The 21,094-nt window shown below is 60.5% G+C and overlaps 2 protein-coding genes across 2 annotated transcripts; both read left to right on the top strand.

Moving 5' to 3' along the window:
* The first annotated feature begins 54 nt into the window (after nt 1–54).
* MVD (mevalonate diphosphate decarboxylase) lies at nt 55–11,176 on the top strand. The gene is made up of 10 exons (XM_003805758.7): nt 55–249; nt 4,544–4,614; nt 5,235–5,349; nt 5,682–5,828; nt 6,955–7,154; nt 7,529–7,603; nt 7,842–8,060; nt 8,452–8,567; nt 9,769–9,877; nt 10,568–11,176. Exons 1-10 carry the CDS (start codon nt 180–182, stop codon nt 10,646–10,648), a joined length of 1,203 nt encoding a protein of 400 aa, XP_003805806.4. The 5' UTR covers nt 55–179; the 3' UTR covers nt 10,649–11,176.
* An 836-nt stretch (nt 11,177–12,012) lies between these two features.
* On the top strand, nt 12,013–19,856 carry LOC100986914 (cytochrome b-245 light chain). Its single transcript, XM_003805759.5, has 6 exons — nt 12,013–12,160; nt 14,983–15,052; nt 15,922–15,996; nt 16,259–16,342; nt 16,950–17,031; nt 19,574–19,856. Exons 1-6 carry the CDS (start codon nt 12,103–12,105, stop codon nt 19,790–19,792), a joined length of 588 nt encoding a protein of 195 aa, XP_003805807.1. The 5' UTR covers nt 12,013–12,102; the 3' UTR covers nt 19,793–19,856.
* Nucleotides 19,857–21,094: the final 1,238 nt, after the last annotated feature.

The following is a 21,094-nucleotide window of genomic DNA, read 5'->3' as shown; positions in this document are numbered from 1 at the left end:
ATCCTGTCCATTGGCTGAGAGGTAATGCGTGCGCCCGACTCGCCGATGATTGGTCGGCGCGCGAGCAGCCGGGCTCGCACGGGCCAATCCTGTGGTAGCGCGTGAGGAGGCAGAGGCCTCTGGGGTGGGATCGCGGGCCGTAAGTGGCTGTGGAGCTGGGGACACTGCGCGGTGGGACCATGGCCTCGGAGAAGCCGCTGGCGGCAGTCACTTGTACAGCGCCGGTCAACATCGCGGTCATCAAGTACTGTGAGTGCCGCGGGCCGGCCTGGGACGGGGATGGCTGGGAGCGAGGCCGGGTACGCGGGGGTCGCGCGCTGATTCGGCGGCGCGCTCCGTCCTGCCCTCCCGGGGCCTCGACAGACGGGGAAACTGAGGCTCAGGGAGGGGCGCGGCGGTGGTCGGGCGGGGCCGCGCGCTCCTTCGCGTGACAAGCTCGGCGCCACCTGTTCCCCCGCGACGGCTGCCGCCCCTGCAGGGTCGCCCGGCGCCTGCCCATTAGCGATTACCGAACTTTAACTATCGAAATCATCAATCATCGATTCCCATGAATCGTAAGAATCCGCCGTGGTGGTGCGCGTTTGTGGCTCCAGCTACTCGGGAGGCTGAGGCGGGAGGATGGCCAGAGCCCGGGAGGTCGAGGCTGCAGTGAGCCGAGATCGCGCCACTGCCCCCCCAGCCCGAGACCCTGTGTCCCTCCCTCGCCCCGTTTCTCCCAGTGGTAACCTCCAAGGAGCGGTAACTGGGGGGCCCGCAGGCCCACATCCGTGCGGGGGAGGCCGGTCCGCACCTGTGCGTTCATAGCCCCGCCCCTCCCCTCGCGCCGGGGTTACCTGGCCGCCACTGACCACTCATTTCTGTAACGTCATTTCAAAATGTTCTGAAACTGGAATCACAGTTATGTGGCCCACCCAGTATCTTTTGAGTTTGGCTTATTTCATTCAGCATAGAATGTGGACGTGCCCCGGGATTGTATCAGTGCTTTGCCCCTCTGTTGCTGAGCCAGTCCGTGGAATCCATGGACCACCCTCTCTCTAGCCAAGGCCTCACCCTGCAAAGAGCATCTAAGGTTTTCTTTCTTTCTTTCTTTTCTTTCCAGAAGCCGCCACCACGACTGGCTAATTTTTTTGTGTTTCCCTTACCAATAAAGCTGCCATAAAATGTTGTATACAGGTTTTTGTGTGAACATACATTTCCATTCTTCTGGGATAAATGCCCAGGAGTGCGGTTGCTGGGTCAGATGGTAGATATATATATGCCTCTCTGTCTCTCTCTCTCTTTCTATGTATATATGTATGTTTGTGTGTGTGTATACATATATACACCTATATAGATATATGTGTGTGTATATGTATACACCTATATAGATGTATGTGTGTGTATATATACATATATATATTATATATATACTTTTTTTTTTTTTAAGAAACTGTCTAATTATTTTTCAGAGTGGCTGGGCCATTTTGCATCCCTACGGTGATGCAGATTTTCCGCATCCTCACCAGCATTTGGTGGAGTTGCTGTTTTTCATTTTAGCCGCGTCCTGGTAGGGATGTGCTGGCAGGGTGCTGTGGTCCTCATTCGCGTTTCCCTGTTGGCCAGTGACGTGGAGCATCTTTCTTTGTGCTTATTTGCCATCTGTGGGTTTTCTTGGTGAAATGTCTCTTCATATTCTGTGTCCACGCTCTAACTGGATGGTTTGCTTTTTTACTATAAGTTTGGAGAGTTCATTACACATTCTAGGCTGGGCACGCTGGCTCAAGCCTGCAATCCCAGCACTTGGGGAGGCTGAGGTGGGCGGATCACCTGAGGTCAGGAGTTTGAGACCAGCTTGGCCAACATGGTGAAACCCCCGTCTCTACTGAAAAAAAATAAAATATGTATTCTAGATATTAGTCTCCTGTTGGACATGTGGTTTGCAGGTATTGTCTCCCAAACTAGCTAATCTTTTTGTCCTCTTAACAAAGAGCCAGTTTTTCATTTTAAAGAAGTTCAGTGTATCAATGTTCATGTCAAGTCTAAGACCTCTTTGCTTAGCCCTATGTCCTGAAGATTGTCTGCTTTCCTCCAAGTGGTACAGGATTGCCTTTTATATTTAAGTCTGTGATCCAAGGTTGTCCAGTTAGCCCAGAAAGGCTATCCTTCCTCTATTGAATTGCTTTTGCACTTTCGTAAAAAAAAAAAATCAGCTGGGCATGTTTGTGTGGGTCCATTTCTGGATTTTCTCTTCTGCTTTTTTTTTTTTTTTTTTTTTGAGACAGAGTCTTGCTCTGTCACCCAGGCTGGAGTGCAGTGGCACAATCTTGGCTCACTGTAACCTCCGCCTCCTGGGTTCAAGCAATTCTCCTGCCTTAGTCTTCCGAGTATTTGGGACTACATGCACGTGCCACCACACTTGGCTAATTTTTGTATTTTTAGTAGAGATGGGGTTTCACGGTGTTAGCCAGGCTGGTCTGAAGCTCCTGACCTCGTGATCTGCCCACCTCAGCCTCCCAAAGTGCTGGGATTACAGGTGTGAGCCACCGCGTCTGGCCTATTATTTTTATTTTTATTTTTTATATTTATTTATTTTATATTTATATTTTTTATTTATTTGTATTACTTTTATATTTATTTTTTTGAGACAGACTGTCACTGTGACACCCAGGCTGGAGTGCAATGGCGTGATCTCGGCTCACTGCAACCTCCGCTTCCCGGGTTCAACCGATTCTCCTGCCTCAGCCTCTCGAGTAGCTGGGACTACAGGTGTGCACCACCACACCTGGCTAATTTTTGTATTTTTAGTGGAGACGGGGTTTTGCCATATTGGCCAGGCTGGTCTTAAACTCCTGACCTCAAGTGATCTGCCTGCTTCGGCCTCCCAAAGTGCTGGGATCGTAGGTGTGAGCCACTGAGGCTCACCAACAGTGATATTTATGGAAACGTGTCCATTTTCTTGTAACGTTCAGAGACTCTGGTCTTCTTTAAACCTTACGTTTGAGCTGGTTTTTGATAGCGTGCCGGTGGAGGAGTGGGTGCTGGCTCAAGATAAGGAGGCAGAAGTCCAGGTTCCCCTCCCCACCAACGCTGTCCCATCCCCACCAGGCCCTCAGGAATTCCTGAGTGTCTGCTTGGCCTCTGACAAGAGCCGGCAGGTCAGGGGAGTCCAGTCTCCTGTGTGCTCTCCGATGACTCCTGGGGAGGTGAAAGTCCCCGCTCCTTCAGGGAGGGAAAGGGGGCGGGGCACTGTTCCAGCCTGGAGTGTGGGAGGGATCTGTTTCTTTTTTTCTTTTCTTTTTTTTTTTTTTGAGAAAGGGTCTCCCTCTGTTGCCAGGCTGGAGTAAGGCTGGAGTGCAGTGGTGCCATCTCGGCTCAGTGCAACCTCCACCTCCCAGGTTCAAGCGATTTTCCCGCCTCAGCCTCCTGAGTAGCTGGGATAACAGGCGTGCGTCACTACAGCCTGGCTAATTTTTGTATTTTTAGTAGAGACGGGGTTTCATCATATTGGTCAGGTTGGTCTCAAACTCCCGACCTCAGGTGATCTGCCCACCTCGGCCTCCCAAAGTGCTGGGATTACAGGCGTGAGCCACCGCGCCCGGCCAGGAGTCTGTTTCTGTGTTGCCAGGCTGCCCTTCCTGGTCCTGCTAGGGAGGGCTGGCTTTGGTTGGCAGTTCCAGCTTCTGCAGGGCTAGGTCTAGGGCAAACAGAAAAGAAAGCCCGGGGCTCCCCCTGCACTGTCCCACAGCCGCCCTCTGTCACCCGTGAGAGTCTCACCTGTGATGTCCAGGGTCTCAGTTGTCCCCAGTGGGAGGAAGCGGGAGAAGTCCCCTGGCCCACCTTCCTGAAAGCAGAGGTTCGCCCGGCGTGTCAGGGCAGCGGCGTCCGCCTGCAAGGAGGGCCGCTCAGTGCTGTGCGTGAAAGAGCCTCGCGAGCCGCAGGGCGTGGTTCTCTACCAGGTGTCCGCGTTTATCACCCCTGGAACTCTCCGCCATCCTCAGAGACCTCCCCTCGCACAAAACCGAGCAGATGGTGCGCTTAGCGAAGCCGCCGTGAAATAAGACTTCAGCCGAGGCACTGCGCAGCGCTCCCAGGGCAAACGTTTCCTTTCGGGCTTTCTGGAAGTTTGATTTCACGTGCTGTCCCATGGCCGTGCTGGGCATAAAGGGGTTTATCTTGGATGTTCCTGGGGCATATGAGCAGTGAGATGTGAGGAGTTCTCAGAGCTGGGCTCCTTCTGTTTGGGAAGGTGGAGGGGAGGCAGGCCGCGGTGGGAGCGATCCGCACCTGGGCACTCACGGATGCTGGAGTAGAAGCGATGAAGGAACGGGGAGCGGGGATGGAGGTTGGCTGGCCTCCAGCTCTGCTCTGGGAGCCTGAGCTCAGTGGGGTGGGAGCAGTTCTTGCAGGCCGGGGTCTGGCAGGAGGAGGGGCACACAGGCTGTGCGGTGAGAGACGGGACTGAGGCGGATGGGGGCCGTGGGTGGGCGGTGGGGGCACCTGTGGGGAACACTGGGGGAGGGTGGGCCGGGAAGCCCACCGGCCTGGCCCTGGCTGTTCATTACAGGGGGCAAGCGCGATGAAGAGCTGGTTCTGCCCATCAACTCCTCCCTGAGCGTCACTCTGCACCAGGACCAGGTATGTGTGGACTGACGACTAAACACCACAGTGCCATTTCCAGAACATTTGTAGAACAGTTGGTACCCGTTGGGTATGGTGGCTCACATCTGCAATCCCAGCACTTTGGGAGAGTCTCTTGAGCCCAGGCATTGGAGACCACAGTGAACCATGATCGCACCACTGCACTCCAGCCTAGGTGACAGAGTGAGACCCTGTCTCTGAAACAAAAAAAAAATTGGTACTTTTTTACCTAAAGGCTAGGATGAGATGGCTGAGCGACGACTCCCAGCCAGCACGCAGTGTCTGTTCCATCTCCCAGTATTAGGAGAGCTGAGCACAGCATACACATGCCCCCAGGTCTCGTCACACATGCGCACACCGTGCCCCAGGGGCTCCCTTGGGAGTCCCCGTCTCTTTATTCAGGATAAGGCCTGGTTGCTCCACAAGGTGTGGCCCACGCTTTCATCCCCCACGGGCTTCCCCACTGCCCAGCTGAGACTGGCCTTTCCCCCCCTGCCCTCAGCAGGGCTGACCTTGCTCGAGTGGGCAGCCACGAGGCTCTCTCAGTAGAAAGGGGTACCTGGCTGGCATCGGTCCTCAATGCTGGCCTCTGAGGTGGCCCTGGGTTTCCTTTTCAGTTAAAAACCACCACAACAGCCGTCATCAGCAAGGACTTCACCGAGGACCAGATTTGGCTGAATGGCCGGGAGGAGGATGTGGGGCAGCCGCGGCTCCAGGCCTGCCTGCGGGAGAGTGAGTTGGGGTCCCCATAAGCCCATCCCTCCCTGTTGTCAGCAGGGTCCGAGCGTCCAGAAAGTGCTTCTGCCTCTGTGCCCCTCCTGAGGCAGCAGGCGGGGTGGCTGGGAACCAGACATGCCCGCTGGGCCGCCAGCTCCAGGGCAGTGGCCCACCTCAATGACCAGCTGGGCTTGGGTCGGTCTGGGGTTTTCCCGGGTAAGAAACTCTCCACAAGGAGTCTGGCAGGCAGAGGCCTGGTGTTCAGCTGTGACCCCGGGCAGGTGGGCAGGAGCAGGGCGGGCAGGGTGCTGACGGCTGGGCCACACGCTGTCTCATTGTCTCTGCAGTCCGCTGCCTGGCCCGGAAGCGGAGGAACTCACGGGATGGGGACCCGCTGCCCTCCAGCCTCAGCTGCAAGGTGCACGTGGCATCGGTGAACAACTTCCCCACAGCTGCGGGCCTGGCCTCCTCAGCGGCGGGCTATGCCTGCCTAGGTGGGTGCCCACAGAGACCCGCAGGGGTTCTGGGCTGTGGGTGCAGGAGCCACTTCATGCTCTTCCCGGGTCAGGGAGCCCACTGCTGGGCGTGACTAAAAGAGCATCCCCTCACCCCAGGCCTCCCTGGCCTCTCTGGAGTTGTTCAGTCTCTTCCCAGAGCACATGTGAACATTTTCATCTTCCAGTTGTAGCTGGCGTGGGGATCTCGCCTGTGATCCCAGTACTTAAGAGGCTGATGGGGGAGAAGCACTTTAGGCCAGGAGTTCAAGACCAGCCTGGGCAACATAGTGAGACCCCCATCTCTACAAAAAATAAAAAAATCTTCCCGTTGCTGTATGTGGAGCCCCTCTAGATTGTCAGTGATAGAAACCACTTCAAACTGGCTCAGCCCTAAAATAGCGATGATTTTGTGGCTCACGTAACTGAGGATTCCAATGGGCACAGCTGGTTGCAGGCTCCGCTGGACCCAGCTCTCTGCCGGCCCCAGGCCACCTGCTGGCGGCTTCCCACCCAGTGTCAGAGCCTGTCCCCCCGGTGGTGGTCTCGCACCATCTTCACCCCTCAACTCCAGGGGTGATGCTTCCTGGCCCACCTGGGCTCCCGTGCCTTCCCTGAACCACCCTTAGTGACCAGGGTGGGTGACCAGACCTGGAGGTGGGGTTGCCCTGCTGGAGCCCTGTGGAAGGAGAGGAGAAGGTGGCTCCCGTGCTGGGTGGGCAGGGGGCACGTCTTGTGGAGTCCAGCTCTGTCCTGGCATCAGTCCCTGCCCCACACAACCTTAAATTCCTTCCCACCCTCAAAGCCCAGCTTGGGTGTCCTCGGGGGCCTTTCTCCCGCCTTCCATGGGGCTTCCTGCTCTGCCGCAGGTACCTTTTGTTGCCCTTGTCGCAGGCCGCAAGCTCTGCAGGCCGTGAACAGAGAGTGTCCGAGAGCGGAACTAGCGGAGGTGGGGGACAGACGGCTGGGCCGGTGAATGCTGGCCTCAAAGGCTGATGGCCCAGAAGCCCTGTCATCTGGAAATCCCCATTTGCCATGGGGTGTGGGACGTTCCTGGGGCGGTGAGCTGTCAGGGAGCACGGCGCAGGCAGCTCTGAGGACCCTCCCTGAATCCGCATGCCTGCAGCCTACACCCTGGCCCGTGTCTACGGCGTGGAGAGTGACCTCTCAGAAGTGGCTCGCCGGGGCTCAGGCAGCGCCTGCCGGAGCCTGTATGGGGGCTTTGTGGAGTGGCAGATGGGAGAGCAGGCCGACGGGAAGGACAGCATCGCTCGGCAAGTGGCCCCCGAGTCACACTGGCCTGAACTCCGCGTGCTCATCCTTGTGGTGAGTGGGGTGGGGCGGGTGGAGCAGCAGCCCTGTGGCCTCTGTCCCTAGTCAGGGCTGCTGCCGGGAGCAGGAGCGAAGGCGTCCATCCAGGCTTTGCTTGGCTCCTGGGGTCAGCGGGGGCTGAAGGAACAGAAGCGTGGTTGAGTGCTCAGGAACCGCTCCCATGCGGCGGGCGCCACCACCTGCTGGGATCTGGAAGTTGCCCCCGCGTCACCCCTGCTGTGGCCGGGAGGCCTCTGTGGTCAGGCAGGTGGCACTGACTCCCACCCCTGCTGCCTGCATTGGCTGAGGGAGGGCCGAGTGTTTGGGGCTGAGGTCCTTGGGGCTGGCCCCCTGCAGGGTGTGGCCCAGGCTGTCTCTCCCTCGTGCAGGTGAGCGCTGAGAAGAAGCTGACAGGCAGTACCGTGGGCATGCGGGCCAGTGTGGAGACCAGCCCCCTGCTGCGGGTAAGGCCAGGAGCGGGTGGTCCCGGGGCCCTGGGAGTCACGCTTGTGCCCGGCTCTGCCCTCAGCCTCTGTCTGGGCCCGAGTGTTCTCACACCTGCGGCAGCCCCGCCAAGACCACGTGCAGGAGCCAAATGCAGAGATGGGGCTCGAGCCGGGCCTCCAACCCCGGAGTCTCTCCTCGAACCCTCTGCTGTCGAGACCCCCAGCGGCTCCATGGGAAACACCCTGTGCCTTGCAGTTCCGGGCCGAGTCCGTGGTGCCCGCGCGCATGGCGGAGATGGCCCGCTGCATCCGGGAGCGAGACTTCCCCAGCTTCGCCCAGCTGACCATGAAGGACAGCAACCAGTTCCACGCCACCTGCCTCGACACCTTCCCGCCCATCTCTTACCTCAATGCCATCTCCTGGCGCATCATCCACCTGGTGCACCGCTTCAACGCCCACCACGGGGACACCAAGGTGACGCGGGCCGGGAGGGCAGAGGCTGCGCTCACGCTGTAGCGCGTGTCTAGGCTTGTGCTGCCGTGGTGACGGCCCTGGGACTCGCGTGCGGGGCAATCTGTGTCTGAAAGCTCGGCCCTGCTGTGTGCGAAGCTCACTGACCATCTGGGTTCTTCTGTTTCATTTTGTTTCTTGACTTGCCCTGGTCACGGCCCCACCACCTTTTTCCTGGGTTCACAGGCAGACGTGTCAAGTACCAGGCACTTGGGGTCACAGCTCCACTCCAGTGTGGCCCTGAGGGCCTAGACTGAGCTCTTGGAGAGCCCAAGGCCGCCTGGCAGACCAGAGGGTTGGGGAGACAAGGGCCAGGCACCACGTGAATAGCCAGGGTGACTGCTATGGGTTCCAGGTGGCGTACACCTTTGATGCGGGCCCCAATGCCGTGATCTTCACCCTGGACGACACTGTGGCTGAGTTTGTGGCTGCTGTGAGGCACGGCTTTCCCCCAGGCTCGAATGGAGACACGTGAGTGTGGACCCCGCCCCTCCTCCTTTTTGGGAGACGGTGCCAGGAACTCTGGTCGGAAGAGACGGAGGCACCTGAAGGCTGTGGCACTGAGACAGTGAGTCCCAGGGCAGGCAGCAGTCCCCCGTGTGTGGGAGCCACGGGCAGGGTGTCCCCATAGAGCCATCCCACAGCCCACGTCCACAGGGAAGAAAGAGAGGCCGCTCACGCGTGTGTGAGCAACGCCCAGGGTCTCCCACCTCCTGAGAGACAGCGTCCCCTGCAGCTCGGGAGCCCACAGGCTCTTATCCTATAGAACAGTGGCTTAGGAAACACGCCTGCACTCCCAGATGTGTGCGTAAGTGTCCAACATTTTGAAGGGAAGGAGTCAAAGCCCCTGATTTCCTTCTTACTGAAGCGAGTTAGAGCCAGTCAAGGCGGCCGGGTGTTGACCCCGCCCCTGCAGTTGGGTGTCTTTTCTTGGGTGGGGTCCGGCAGCTGCATCTTGGCGCCACAGAGCCCCCATGTACGCCCTCCTCGGTGCACAGCTTGGCCCAGCCTCCTTACGCCCCGGGGCTGTTGATTTCTTCCCTCCCGTGTTTTCATGGTGTCTTATTCTCAATGTGAGAGGTGCCTCCCATTTAAGGGTGTCTGGAAGCGTGTGGGGATGTGCGTCTGTCCCGGGTGGGAGCAATAACACCTTCTAATGGTCAGGGGCCTGCCCTGTGGGGTGGACTCAGACCCACACCCCAGGACTGCCCGCCTGGGAAGCACCAGGCTCGTGGCTGCTGCTCCGGGTGGGGCTTGCAGGCTTCCGCTGTTCTGCAGAACACGGTGACGAACGCACCAGCTTGAATTGGGCACTTCCCTGAGCTGTTACCCCATGGGGCTTGGCAGCACCCTTGGCCAGATGTGGGTCCAGCCTGGGCATAGCTGTTTACCACATAACCTAAAATTTCCTGTCTCAGCCATTCGAGAGCATATAATCCGGTGGTGTTGAGGACATTCACAGGGTCATGTGACCACCACCTCAAGCCACCTCCTTAACTTTTTCATCACCCCTAAAAGAAACCTGTCCCCACAGCAGCCACCTGCCATCTCCCCCTCCCTGAGCCCTGACGGCCAGGAATGCACTTCCCATCTCTGGACTTGCCTATTGTAGACTGTTGTAGACGCTTAGAGAAACGGATGCATTCACCCTGCCCCTGCCCTGCTTTTCCAGGTTTCTGAAGGGGCTGCAGGTGAGGCCGGCCCCTCTCTCAGCTGAGCTTCAGGCTGCGCTGGCCATGGAGCCGACCCCCGATGGGGTCAAATACATCATTGTCACTCAGGTGAGGCCTGGGGCTCACCCAGTACCCCGGGGTTTCCTTTCCTGCCAGGGGGGCCCGCCCAGCCCCCAGGGCCCTTAAAGGCTAAGCGCGGCTCCCTGTCCCTACCATGTCTCAGGCAGGAAGCCAGAACGCCTTTGTCCATTCATTTGCTCTCAAAGTGGACATTACAGGCCACTGGTGATGCTCAGAGCAGCAGGGCTGCGCTGAGGGTGGGTGAGTCTGACACAGGCTCCCAGGGAGACAGGTGGGGAGCATCAGGCCCTTGAATAGGGAGCGCCTGGGGTGGGGGCTGCTGGGGTCCCTGGGACCCCCCCACCCCAGCCGCCCCAGCAGACCGGGGTTCCTGCCCTCTGACCTGCTCCGAGGGCCAAGCTTGCATCCAGTGATCATGGCCGCCCAAGCCATTGCCGCCGCCTTCCTCTCAGGGGCTGCCTGTTCCCAGGCTCTGTGGTTCTCTGTCCACCCTGTGACAGAAGCAGTGCCCAGGGCAGGGGGCTCGCAGCTGGCAGGGGCGGCTGTGCCTGCAAGAGCTGCGTGTGGGTGTCACCACTCAGGCGCTTTAACTTCTGACCAGCACCCACAGGAAAGGCGGGGGCACACCGCTACCCTCCTGTGTCCGGCCCTACAGATGCTGGGCACAGGATGAGGCGCTGCCATTCCTGGTGACCTGACATGGATTTCTATCCCCAGGTGGGGCCAGGGCCTCAAATCCTGGATGACCCCTGCGCCCACCTCCTGGGTCCTGACGGCCTGCCGAAGCCAGCTGCCTGACTGCCTCAGCAGGGACCGCATGCCGCTTGGAGAAGGGGTGGCCTCGCCGGAGCTAGGGAGCGGATGTGGTGGGCTGGCCGGACTACTGGGACATGTGGGTGGTGGCTTGACCCCGGGCCCGTGGACAGCTTGCTGTGGGGCAGTGCAGGGAGTCCTGCGGCCGCCCAGGTGTCAGGAGAGGTCCCCGCCGAGTGCTTCAGCTGCCCTAAGCTGCACCAGCGCTTTGCCAAGATGGGATGGGGAGGGGGTATGAGAACTGGCAGAGCCTCGGTGCAGCAGGGCTGAAGGGCTTTCTCACCCCAGCTCTGGCTATGCCCAGTTCTCTGAGAAAGGAGCTCAGTGGGGAGATGGTCCCTCCAGCGGACCAGGGAAGGGGACACTGTGCTGGGAGCAGCCTCCTTGGGCCTCAGGAAACCACCAAGTGCCTCGGATGGTGGCTGCCCACGGCCTAGGTGTGGCTGGAATGGTGGCAGGAGTGGGCACCAGTGCGGCCCCGGTGGCCGTGGGGAATAAACCAGCATTGCCGCCTCCTGCCTCCGCTGTTTTTCTGTTTCGTAAACCAGCATCCCGGGGTTCCTGCTCTGAGTGACCCTGGCACCTGTCAGGGAGTCCAGGTGTGCCCCATGAGGGCCTGGGGGAGGGGCAGGCTGGGCAGAGCCACAGAGGGGCTCCCCTCAAACCCCACATTGGCTCATGTGGGACCCTCGGGAGCAACCCCAGGTCTAAAGTCTTCTCATGGGCGCTGGGCTCACCACCCCTACGCCAGCCCCTGCCTCCCGTACCCAGGCCGGACGTGACGGGGCCGTCCCTGCATTCTGTGCTTTCCCAGTTGTACACATCCTGTCCCCTCCCTTGAGTCTCAGTCACAGTTCAGTGACCTGGTGACAGGAGGCCCCCTGCAGTGTCTGACCCAGGCCACGCCTGTGCCAGCCCAGAGCCAGGGGGAGGAAATGGGGGCTGGGCCTCTGGTCCCCACGGGGAGGCCACCCTTGTCCTTGGTAGCATCAGGGTGCAGAGGTGTTCCCGGGCTGTAGGGGTGACTCCCCCACCCCCCAAGGCTCCGGAGAGGCCGATTTGCTCAGGACGCCGACCTTCACACATTTTCCTGCTATTAATAGACCCCTGGTTGACACGGGACCCTCGGTTGGGTCCGGAGCATTGGGCAGGGGCACTTGTCAGTGTTTGAGAGCTGAAGTTTGGGAAGCCCCGGGGAGGCGGGGGGGCTCCCCGCCTGGGCTGGGGCTGCCGGGCAGGGCCCCTCCTATGCCTCGGCGGGGCTAGAGAGGGCGGGGGCAGAAGGCTCCGGAACAGCCCTGCACCCTACAGATGCGGGTCTCCGCCCAGCCGCGGTCACCTGGGGGGCTGGGGGCGGGGCCTGGGCGGGGCGGGGTTCGGCCAGGAGCGCAGGGGCGGCAGTGCGCGCCTAGCAGTGTCCCAGCCGGGTTCCTGTCGCCATGGGGCAGATCGAGTGGGCCATGTGGGCCAACGAGCAGGCGCTGGCGTCCGGCCTGAGTGAGTGCACGTCAGGGACGGTGGAGGCTGCAGCCTGGAGGGGTGTCCCAAGACCCCAGCTGGGACCTCGGGCTACTTACAGGGTGGGGAAGTGGGGCGCCAGGCGGGCCAGGCCGGGCCGGGGTCAGGCCAGGAGGGTGCGGGGAACGGGGGCGGGACCCTCAGGCCGCGGGCTGGAAGGAGGAGTTCTGAGACCCCCAGTAGTTCCCTTGCAGACCCTGCGGAGCGCGGCGCCCCTCCCCCATTCCCTTCTCTCGGTCCCCCGACTCCGCGAAGGAGGAAGTTGCAGCGCAGGGGAAGAGGCGGTTCAGCCCCGGTGGTTTCCGGGGTCACCGCCCCGAAGCCCCCGAGTGGGAGCTCCGGCCTGGGCATCGGGAGGAGCTCCCCTGCCGCTCGGTAGCCAGCTGGCCTGGAGGTCGCTCTCCCTGGGCTTGGGGTGGGGAGTGGGCTCATGCCCTGGGGCTCAGCCCTCCTCATCTGGAGTCTGCGCTGGAGGCGGTCTGAGATTTCACAAGGCGCTGAAACCACCCAGTGACGGCCCTGCCCAGCCCAGCTGCACAGGCACTTTGCTCTTGGGGTGGGATGGCACAGCCCCCAGTCACCCTGCTGTGCATTTGCTCAGAGGTTCTGGTGAGGGCAGCGGACTCCATTTGGAAATGGACCCTCTCGGGACCAGGGCCAGGGAGTGTCTGGCCCAGCACGGGTGAGGCTGGGCTCAGGCGAGGTCTGAGGGCAGAGGCACCACTGCAGCAGCTCCAGGAAGGACCTGCACCGGGGGAGGAGTGCCTGGGAAGGGCCTGGGGGCTGAGGGTGAGGAGGAGGGGCCCGCTGCCACCACTCCCCTGGGGCTCTGAGCACCCTCCCTGTTGTCTGGAGGGTGCGTGGCAGCTGGAGTGGGAGCAGAGATCTCAGGGTGGGAGGGCTGGAGTATGGGGCCCTGCAGCCTGTCCTGTGCCCAGGAAAGTGACCGCCTGCTTCAAGTCAGCGGCCAAGAAGTCGGTGGGTCAGTTCAGACAGCTCTCCTCAGAGCTGCCCCGTGAGACTCACCCTGCCTGCCCCGCACTCCCTACAGGAAGTAGACGGACTGAGGGCACCCAGCTGGGAGCCAGGAGACCTGGGCTCTAGTCTGGCCTCCTGCTGAAACCCTCCAGGGGCTCCTGGCCCGAAGAGTTAGAGCCAGACTGGACGCCCTGCACTGCCCGCCCTGGCCTCCCGGCTCTCCGGCCCCCTCCTCCAGCTGCCGTGCTTCCTTTCTGTTCCTAGATCTCCTGAGCGTGCCCCAGGGCCTCGGCACAAGCTGCTGCTTCTGCAGAGCCTCATGGCTGTCTCATTTATTTCTCAATTCAAATGCCACCTGCCTGGGGAGGTCCTTCCAGAGCGTGCAGCCCCAGGAGGCAGCTGGCCCGGAGACAGCAGGGCCTTGACAAAGAGTCCCCCCTGTACACAGCAGGTGCTCTGTAAATGTGGCTGGGTGCCAGAATACGTCCTCAGACCTCCCTGGTGGCACCAGCGGCAGCTTTACACCCTCTTTCGGATGGCAGGCTCGGGACCAGGACGGTCCCCAAAGATGCATGGACAATTGGCTGAGTAGACTCAAGGACACTGCCCTCCCCTCCTCCGACGCAGACAGACAAACCCAGAGAGTTAATGTGTAGCTGGGCTCAAACCAAGGATAGGAAATCTTCCAACAAGACCATGTGGAGACAAAAACAGAATGGCTGGCAGGGCAAGGTGGCTACACCTGTAATCCCAGCACTTTGGGAGGCCGAGGCGGGTGGATCGCGAGGTCAGGAGATCGAGACCATCCTGGCTAACACAGTGAAACCCCATCTCTACTAAAAATACAAAAAATTAGCCGGGTGTGGTGGCAGGCGCCTGTAGTCCCAGCTACTCGGGAGGCTGAGGCAGGAGAATCGCTTCAACCTGGGAGGTGGAGGTTGTAGTGGAACTCCAGCCTGGGTGACAGGGCAAGACTCTGTCTCCAAAAAAAAAAAAAAAAAAGAAATAAAATAGTAGGAAGGACCAGGCACCATGGCTCATGCCTGTAATCCCAACACTCTGGGAGGCCAAGGCGGGCGGATTCCCTGAGGTCAGGAGTTCGAGACCAGCCTGGCCAATGTGGTGAAAACCCTGTCTCTAATAAAAATGTAAAAATTAGCTGGGCGTGGTGGCGGGCGCCTGTAGTCCCAGCTACTCAGGAGGCTGAGGCAGGAGAATTGCTTGAAACCTGGAGGCGGAGGTAGCAGTGAGTAGAGATTGCGCCACTGCACTCCAGCCTGGGCGACAGAGCAAGACTCCGTCTCGGAAAAAAAAAAAACAGTAAGGGGGAATATTGGACAATACCCCCCAAAAATGTGCAGAAATAGCCATATCAGATGAAACCGAAATTAAGGCAAAACCGCTGATGGGTTAAGAGGAACTCCGTATCGGGGGGAAAGAGACACTCCCCCAAGAAGATGCAGAAACCACACTCGGCCTGTTAGCTTTCAGTGCATCAAACAAAGACTCATGGTGACAAGGGGGTCCATTTGGGGGTCCCAGAGCCCACTGGGGCCTGCAGGTCGGGCTGTCCTTGGCCACTCCTGGGACCCAGAGCCCGGGCATGTCCAGCACCCCCTCCGCCAGCCCGTGCGCCACAAGGTCTGCTCTTCACCAGCGCAGAAGGGTGCCTCCTGGGGGTGTCCCCGACCCTGTCATTGTGCTGTGGGGATGGGTAGGGGGCAGCTCTGGGTGGCCTGGTGGCCCACAGTAGGTAGAGAAGGGGGGTGGCCCAGGCCCCCGGGACGGGAGCCCCACAGTGCCTGACCCACTTCTCCCCGCAGTCCTCATCACTGGGGGCATCGTGGCCACAGCTGGGCGCTTCACCCAGTGGTACTTTGGTGCCTACTCCATGTATCCTTCCACCTGAGGCTGGGGTGGGCGGGGAACGCCCAGGGCAGAGCTGGGGAGCCACTTCACAGTGAGCTGTTTGCCTCCACTCTCCACCACCGCAGCCAGGCTGGGACACAGGGTGGGCTGTGCACGGGTTGGGCAGCCCAGGCCCCAGCAGCCAGGCCCCTCGCCTGGACCATGTGGCGATCAGTGGCAGACCCGCCAGTCTAAGTCCTGGTGAGTGGTGGGCAGGGGGTGTCACCAGAGGGCCAGGGCCAGCACTGACGCCTCCCTGTTGGACTGCTGGGATCCCCTCTGCCCGCTCCTGTCAGTCATCCCCCTTGACCGGCCCCTCTACCTCCTCCGCCCCATCTCAGCCCTGCCGCCCAGCCGGACCTTGCGACAAGGAGCACTGGGCAGGGTGGTGGGAGGGCGGGCGTGGGCAGCCCCGAGTGCCAGACCTGTTGGAACCTCCCGTGGCTGCCTCCTGGCTCTGTGACCTCAGGCAGTGGCTGCCCCCCACCTTTTTTGAGACAGGGTCTCGCTCTGTCCCCCAGGCTGCAGTGCAGTGGTGCAGCTGTGACTCATGGCAGCCTCCACCTGGGCTCAGGCCATCCTCTTACCTCAGCCTCTGGAGTAGCTGGGACCACAGGCACACACCACTGCACCTGGCTTTTAACTTTTTTGTAGAGATGAGGGTCTCACTATGTTGCCCAGGCTGGTCTCAAACTCCTGGGCTCCAGTGATCCTCCCGCCTCAGCCTCCCAAAATGCTGGGATTCCAGGCATGAGCCACCGTGCTCGGGCCCCTCTCTGTGTTGTCTTCAGTAAAGGGAGTTCCCTGTGGCCCCTCAGGCTGAGCTGGGCCGTTCCTTAACCACATGGCTTCAGTGTGGCAGGCGTGTTTGTGTGCCTGCTGGAGTACCCCCGGGGGAAGAGGAAGAAGGGCTCCACCATGGAGCGCTGGTGAGTCTCCTCCTGCTCTGGGGTCTCTCCGGGGGCTGCAGGGCCCAGGCAGGGCTCACAGGGTTGGGTGGAGCTTGGTTTCTCACTTGGAGGCTCCGGAACCAACCCTTTGGTGCTTGTGGGTAAAGCAAGGCCGGTGCCTGCCCGGTGTGTTTTCTGGGAGGAAAGAGGCCTGGGTGCCCTGGGGTGGTCAGCAGGGCAGCAAGGGAGTCCTGAGTGGGAGAGGCCCAGCCGCGCCGTCTCCCCTTCCTCCCTCCCCCAGGGGACAGAAGTACATGACCGCCGTGGTGAAGCTGTTCGGGCCCTTTACCAGGAATTACTACGTTCGGGCCGTCCTGCATCTCCTGTGAGTCCCCGCCCTGCACCCCCTCTAGGGCTCAGGAGGGCTTGGAGCCGACCCTCCCCACTGTCCCACCGGCCGGGCTGCCTGGACAGGAGCCACCCCCACTTACCTCAGTGTTTTTCCAAACAAAAATTCGGGTCCCTGGCTCTGGCAGGGCCTGTGTCTGCTGTCTAGTGTGCAGGATTTGTAAGGATCCACTCCAAATCCAAGTAGCTCCGATCCGTCGCCACGGGCTGGGGTCAGCAGGCACTGCTGGGGGGTCTTGCCTGGGCTTCCTGGTAGGGTGGAGGGTTCCGTGCTGTGTGTCTGGTGGTTACTGCCGGCTGAGGCCAGGAGACCCACACGTGGCTGGTTCCTCCGAGCAAGTGCCCCAGAGCCACTAGTGTCCACATCAAGGCCGAGAACACCCAGGACCGAAACAAGCCCTGGTCCGCGCACGTCCCCTGGGTGTTCCTTTTGCTGAGACTTTGCAGCCCTGGGCCATGCACGTCCCCTTGGTCTGCAGTCTGCCTTGTCCTGAGACTTTGTGGCCTTGGCCCCCAGACCTGGGGCTCCGTTCCCCTTTCTGAGTGCCCTTCTGTGTCCCTGCCTCTCACCCGCTGTCCCCCAGGCTCTCGGTGCCCGCCGGCTTCCTGCTGGCCACCATCCTTGGGACCGCCTGCCTGGCCATTGCGAGCGGCATCTACCTGCTGGTGAGTGGCGCCCTCTGAGGTCGGCCCCGGCCACCCCCATCCCCAGCCCATGCCCTGACACCCTCGGACACGCATGGCCCTTGAAGCCGGCTCTGTAGGCTGAGCCAAGGCTGGGAGCAAGTGTGAGCCCGGGCGTGTGCTCACAGCACGGCGGGGACGCAGCGGTTGCTGCTGCCATTTTTGGCGTGTCTAGTGTGTCGGGTCATTTCCTTGCATTTCCTCATTAACCCGCACCACAGCCCTGGGAGGGGTACTGGGGTCCCCACTTTACAGACAAAGATGCGGAGGCTCAGGGAGGTGCTGTGACTGGCCTGGGGTCACGTAGCCGGCCGAAGACCCTGCCTGAGCTTGGGTCCCTTTATCAGGCTTTTCTCACCTAAACCCTATTCCCGCTGATTCATGGGCGGTGCCAGGACGCAGACATTTGCTTCAACTGCCGACACCTGGGTTTGGTTTATGACCGCAGCACCCTGTTAGAGGGCTGCCCATCCCATGGGATACAGTGATCTGTCTGAGAGGCCAGGGATGGGTGGGAGGACAGGGCGCAGCCTGGCCAGGCCTTGGGTGAAATGCCCTCTGCCTGCCCTGGGCTCCGGAACAGACGGCTGCAGGCCACCTCTCACTGCGGGGGTCTCTGGGTGGACAGAGCCCTCAGACTTTGCTTATTTAAATCCTTTTGTCCATAGAGCCAAGTCCCTCCTGCCCGCAGAGGCGACTGCCCTCCCCTTGCTGTGCGTCTTCTAGTGTGTGTGCGTGGGAAAGGTGCAGCGCTTTCTGTGCACGCCTTCCACGTATGGAAGTGGAGTTCTGCTTCAAGCCTCACTGACCTGCCACCGGCAGAACTCTCCTTTAGAACCCCTTCCTGTTGCCAAGTGCTCATCTGGGCTGTTGCTTTGTTTTCCGGGGGCCACCCGCGTGCCCCCCGTCTCCCTGCTGCCATGCACAGCTAGTGGCTCCTGGAGACCTCGGGAGGAATTCCTTGTGCTAAACCCAGAGAGGAATTGCTGGGTCAGGCATCAGCCTCTGCACCGTTCACCCTGCCGGGCTCAGCTGCTCCCCAGCAGACAACCCACCACCAGCCATGCGGCCCCATCTCTCCCACCACGCACTAGGCTTTCTCCCACGCTTGCCAGTTTTACAGCACGAGCTGGCCGTGTGGAGCTTGGACTCGCCCTTCTCTGACTGTGGATTTGAGCTGTTGGAGTTTCTTCTCCCTTGAGTTGCCTGTTCAAATCCTTTGCCCATTTTTCTATTGTGGTTTTTGTATTTTTCTTTTTCTTCTTTTTTTTTTTTGAGATGGAGTCTCGCGCTGTCGCCCAGGCTGGAGTGCAGTGGCGTGATCTCGGCTCACTGCAACCTTCGCCTCCTGGGTTCAAGCAATTCTCCTGCCTCAGCCTCCCGAGTAGCTGGGACTACAGGCACGTGCCACCATGCCTGGCTAATTTTTTGTATTTTTAGTAGAGACGGGGTTTCACCGCATTAGCCAGGATGGTCTGGATCTCCTTGACCTGGTGATCCGCCCGCCTCGGCCTCCCGAAGTGCTGGGATTACAGGCGTCAGCCACCGCGCCCGGCCTGATTGTCTTTTTCTTAAGTTGCAGGAATTCCACATATATTTTAGCTATTGAGCCTTTGTAACCTTTAGACACTGGGGATGCCTTCATGCTTTCTGGTAAGGGTCTGTTAACTTGGCCCGTGGAGTCCTTCACTGCACGGAAGAGCAGAGGTTTCCCTGTTCACCTGCTCTATGGTCTGTGCTTTGTGAAAACACCTTTCCCTGGCCCTGGGTCCTGCCTTCACGTTCCTGCCTTTTCCTCTATCAGTCTTCTAGTTTTGCTCTTCAGAATGGAATGTTTCCGTTTTGGAGTTAGGTAGGATCACACGTGTCCAGTTTCTCTTTCTGTTCATGACGTATATGATGTGACATATTTTTCCACCAGATATTATGGGATAGAAGACGAAAAGCACACACTCCCAGGTCCACTTGACCTGTTGCAGTGGAACCTCCGGGCATGGGCCCAGGAGTCTGTATTTTTAGTAAAAGCCAGTGGAATCCCGTGTTCTTCAAGCTCTCCCCCCACCACCCCCATGTGCAGAAATGCCTGGGCACCCTTGGGGGGCTGCCGGCCAGGGTGGGTGAATGGCGCCCACCAGACGGAGCAGGGCCTGCTACTCTCCTGGGCCACCCCTCCTGCTGGACCTCGGGCGTGCCTCCCTGCCTTCCCCGCCCTTGGCACCTTGAGAGGAGAATTTGAGTGCTAGAATTTGCATCTGGGAGTGTCCACCACGGGATCTTCCAGAAGCCCAGGGGTTCGGGCCCCACTCCTGGCATGAAGAAATAGCTTGGGCTGGTGTCAGGCCGACCCAGGTCCTGGCTGTGTGGTCTCGGGCGCGTCACTTAACCTCTCTGAGTGGCAGTCACACCATCCTGCGTGGGATTCAGACTTGAGCCTGTCCCGGGGCCCCTAGCGGGGTGGGCCTCCGGGGAGGGAGGGAGGGAGGGCGGGCGCTGGGGCGCAGCTCAACCCTTCAGTGCCCCGCAGGCGGCTGTGCGTGGCGAGCAGTGGACGCCCATCGAGCCCAAGCCCCGGGAGCGGCCGCAGATCGGAGGCACCATCAAGCAGCCGCCCAGCAATCCCCCGCCACGGCCCCCGGCCGAGGCCCGCAAGAAGCCCAGCGAGGAGGAGGCTGCGGCGGCGGCGGGGGGACCCTCGGGAGGTCCCCAGGTCAACCCCATCCCGGTGACCGACGAGGTCGTGTGACCTCGCCCCGGACCTGCCCTCCCGCCAGGTGCGCCCACCCGCAATAAACGCAGCGAAGCCGGGAGCGCGTGAGCCTCTGCCTGGGGCCGGTGGGCGGGGCCGGGGTAGCGATGGTTCCCGAGGCCTGGGCAGGCACCCCGTTTCCTGCCAGCCGGGCCGCATTCCAGTTTCATTAACATCAGCATCGCCTTCCTTCTCAGCAGCACACGAAATCCCGGGTACCATATATTCCACGAAATATAGTACCTGGATTCCAGGTGTGTGCCTCCCTAGAAAGGTCCTCCCGGGCCTGGAGGAGGCAGCGGAGTCCTCCCTTGACAGCTCTTGCAGGCCCTGCAGGCCCTCCACACCTAACGCCTCCCTAAGGGGCTTGGATTCCAGAGGAGGCCGCTGGCGTTAAGTGAAAAGGGAACAGGGCCGGAGCCACGTGGTGAGCCTCTACCCTGAGCCTCTTTTCCGTAGAAGCTGGGGTGAAGCTGGTGGCGGATGTGGCCTTGTTTGCCCCCACACTGATGCTGGGGGGCCCCCCAGCTGCCCAGGACGCTCAGGCCAAGTTGCAGGGGCTTCTGGCCACCCCTTCCCCTCACTTGTGCGGAGGCTGTGGCTGGCTGCACACACACCTGCCCACAGGTCCTCACCACCACCCCAGCCCGGTGCCCCCGAAGCTTTGCCCGGCATCAGCCACATCCCCCACCTTCGGGCTCTCGCCGAGGCACCCACTCCCCTGAGGCCGGAGCAGCCCTTGCCTGCTGCTTGTCCACCTGCTCTCCCAGCAACGCACACTTCAGAGCCAGGGTCCTCTGTTCCTGGGGGCCTTCAGAATCCACCCCCTACCAGCCAACACTCGGCACCATACAGACGTCTCAATCCAGCTTCATCTCAGCCGTCCCGCCAGGTCATCAAGCTTCAGGTCACCCTTGAAACCCCCACACCCCCACATCCAATCCTGGCCCAAATCCAGACCCCAGCTACATGGGCCATCCCCACCCAGGCCACCTGCCACCTCCCGCTCTGCCCTCACCCCCTGAAACCATCCTGATGCTGCCATTGAAACCCAAAGCCTCACCCCAGTGCCTCCAGCTCAGAATCCGCAGGCTCAGAACCCACAGGCTCAGCTCCCTCCAGTGACAGCCACAAGCTTCTGATGGCCCCAGGGCAGACATGATCTGCACCCCCAGCGCCCTGCCCTGCCCCTGCGGTCCCCCTCTCACCTGGCATCAGCCACACAGGCCACTCTCTGACCCTTGGACACACGCGGCACGTGTCTTCTCAGGGCCTTTGCATGGGCTCTTCCTGCTGCCT

The sequence above is a fragment of the Pan paniscus genome, chromosome 18, assembly GCF_029289425.2.
Source record: "Pan paniscus chromosome 18, NHGRI_mPanPan1-v2.0_pri, whole genome shotgun sequence".
Classification (NCBI taxonomy): domain Eukaryota; kingdom Metazoa; phylum Chordata; class Mammalia; order Primates; family Hominidae; genus Pan; species Pan paniscus.
This window is presented reverse-complemented; position numbering and strand designations above follow the sequence as displayed.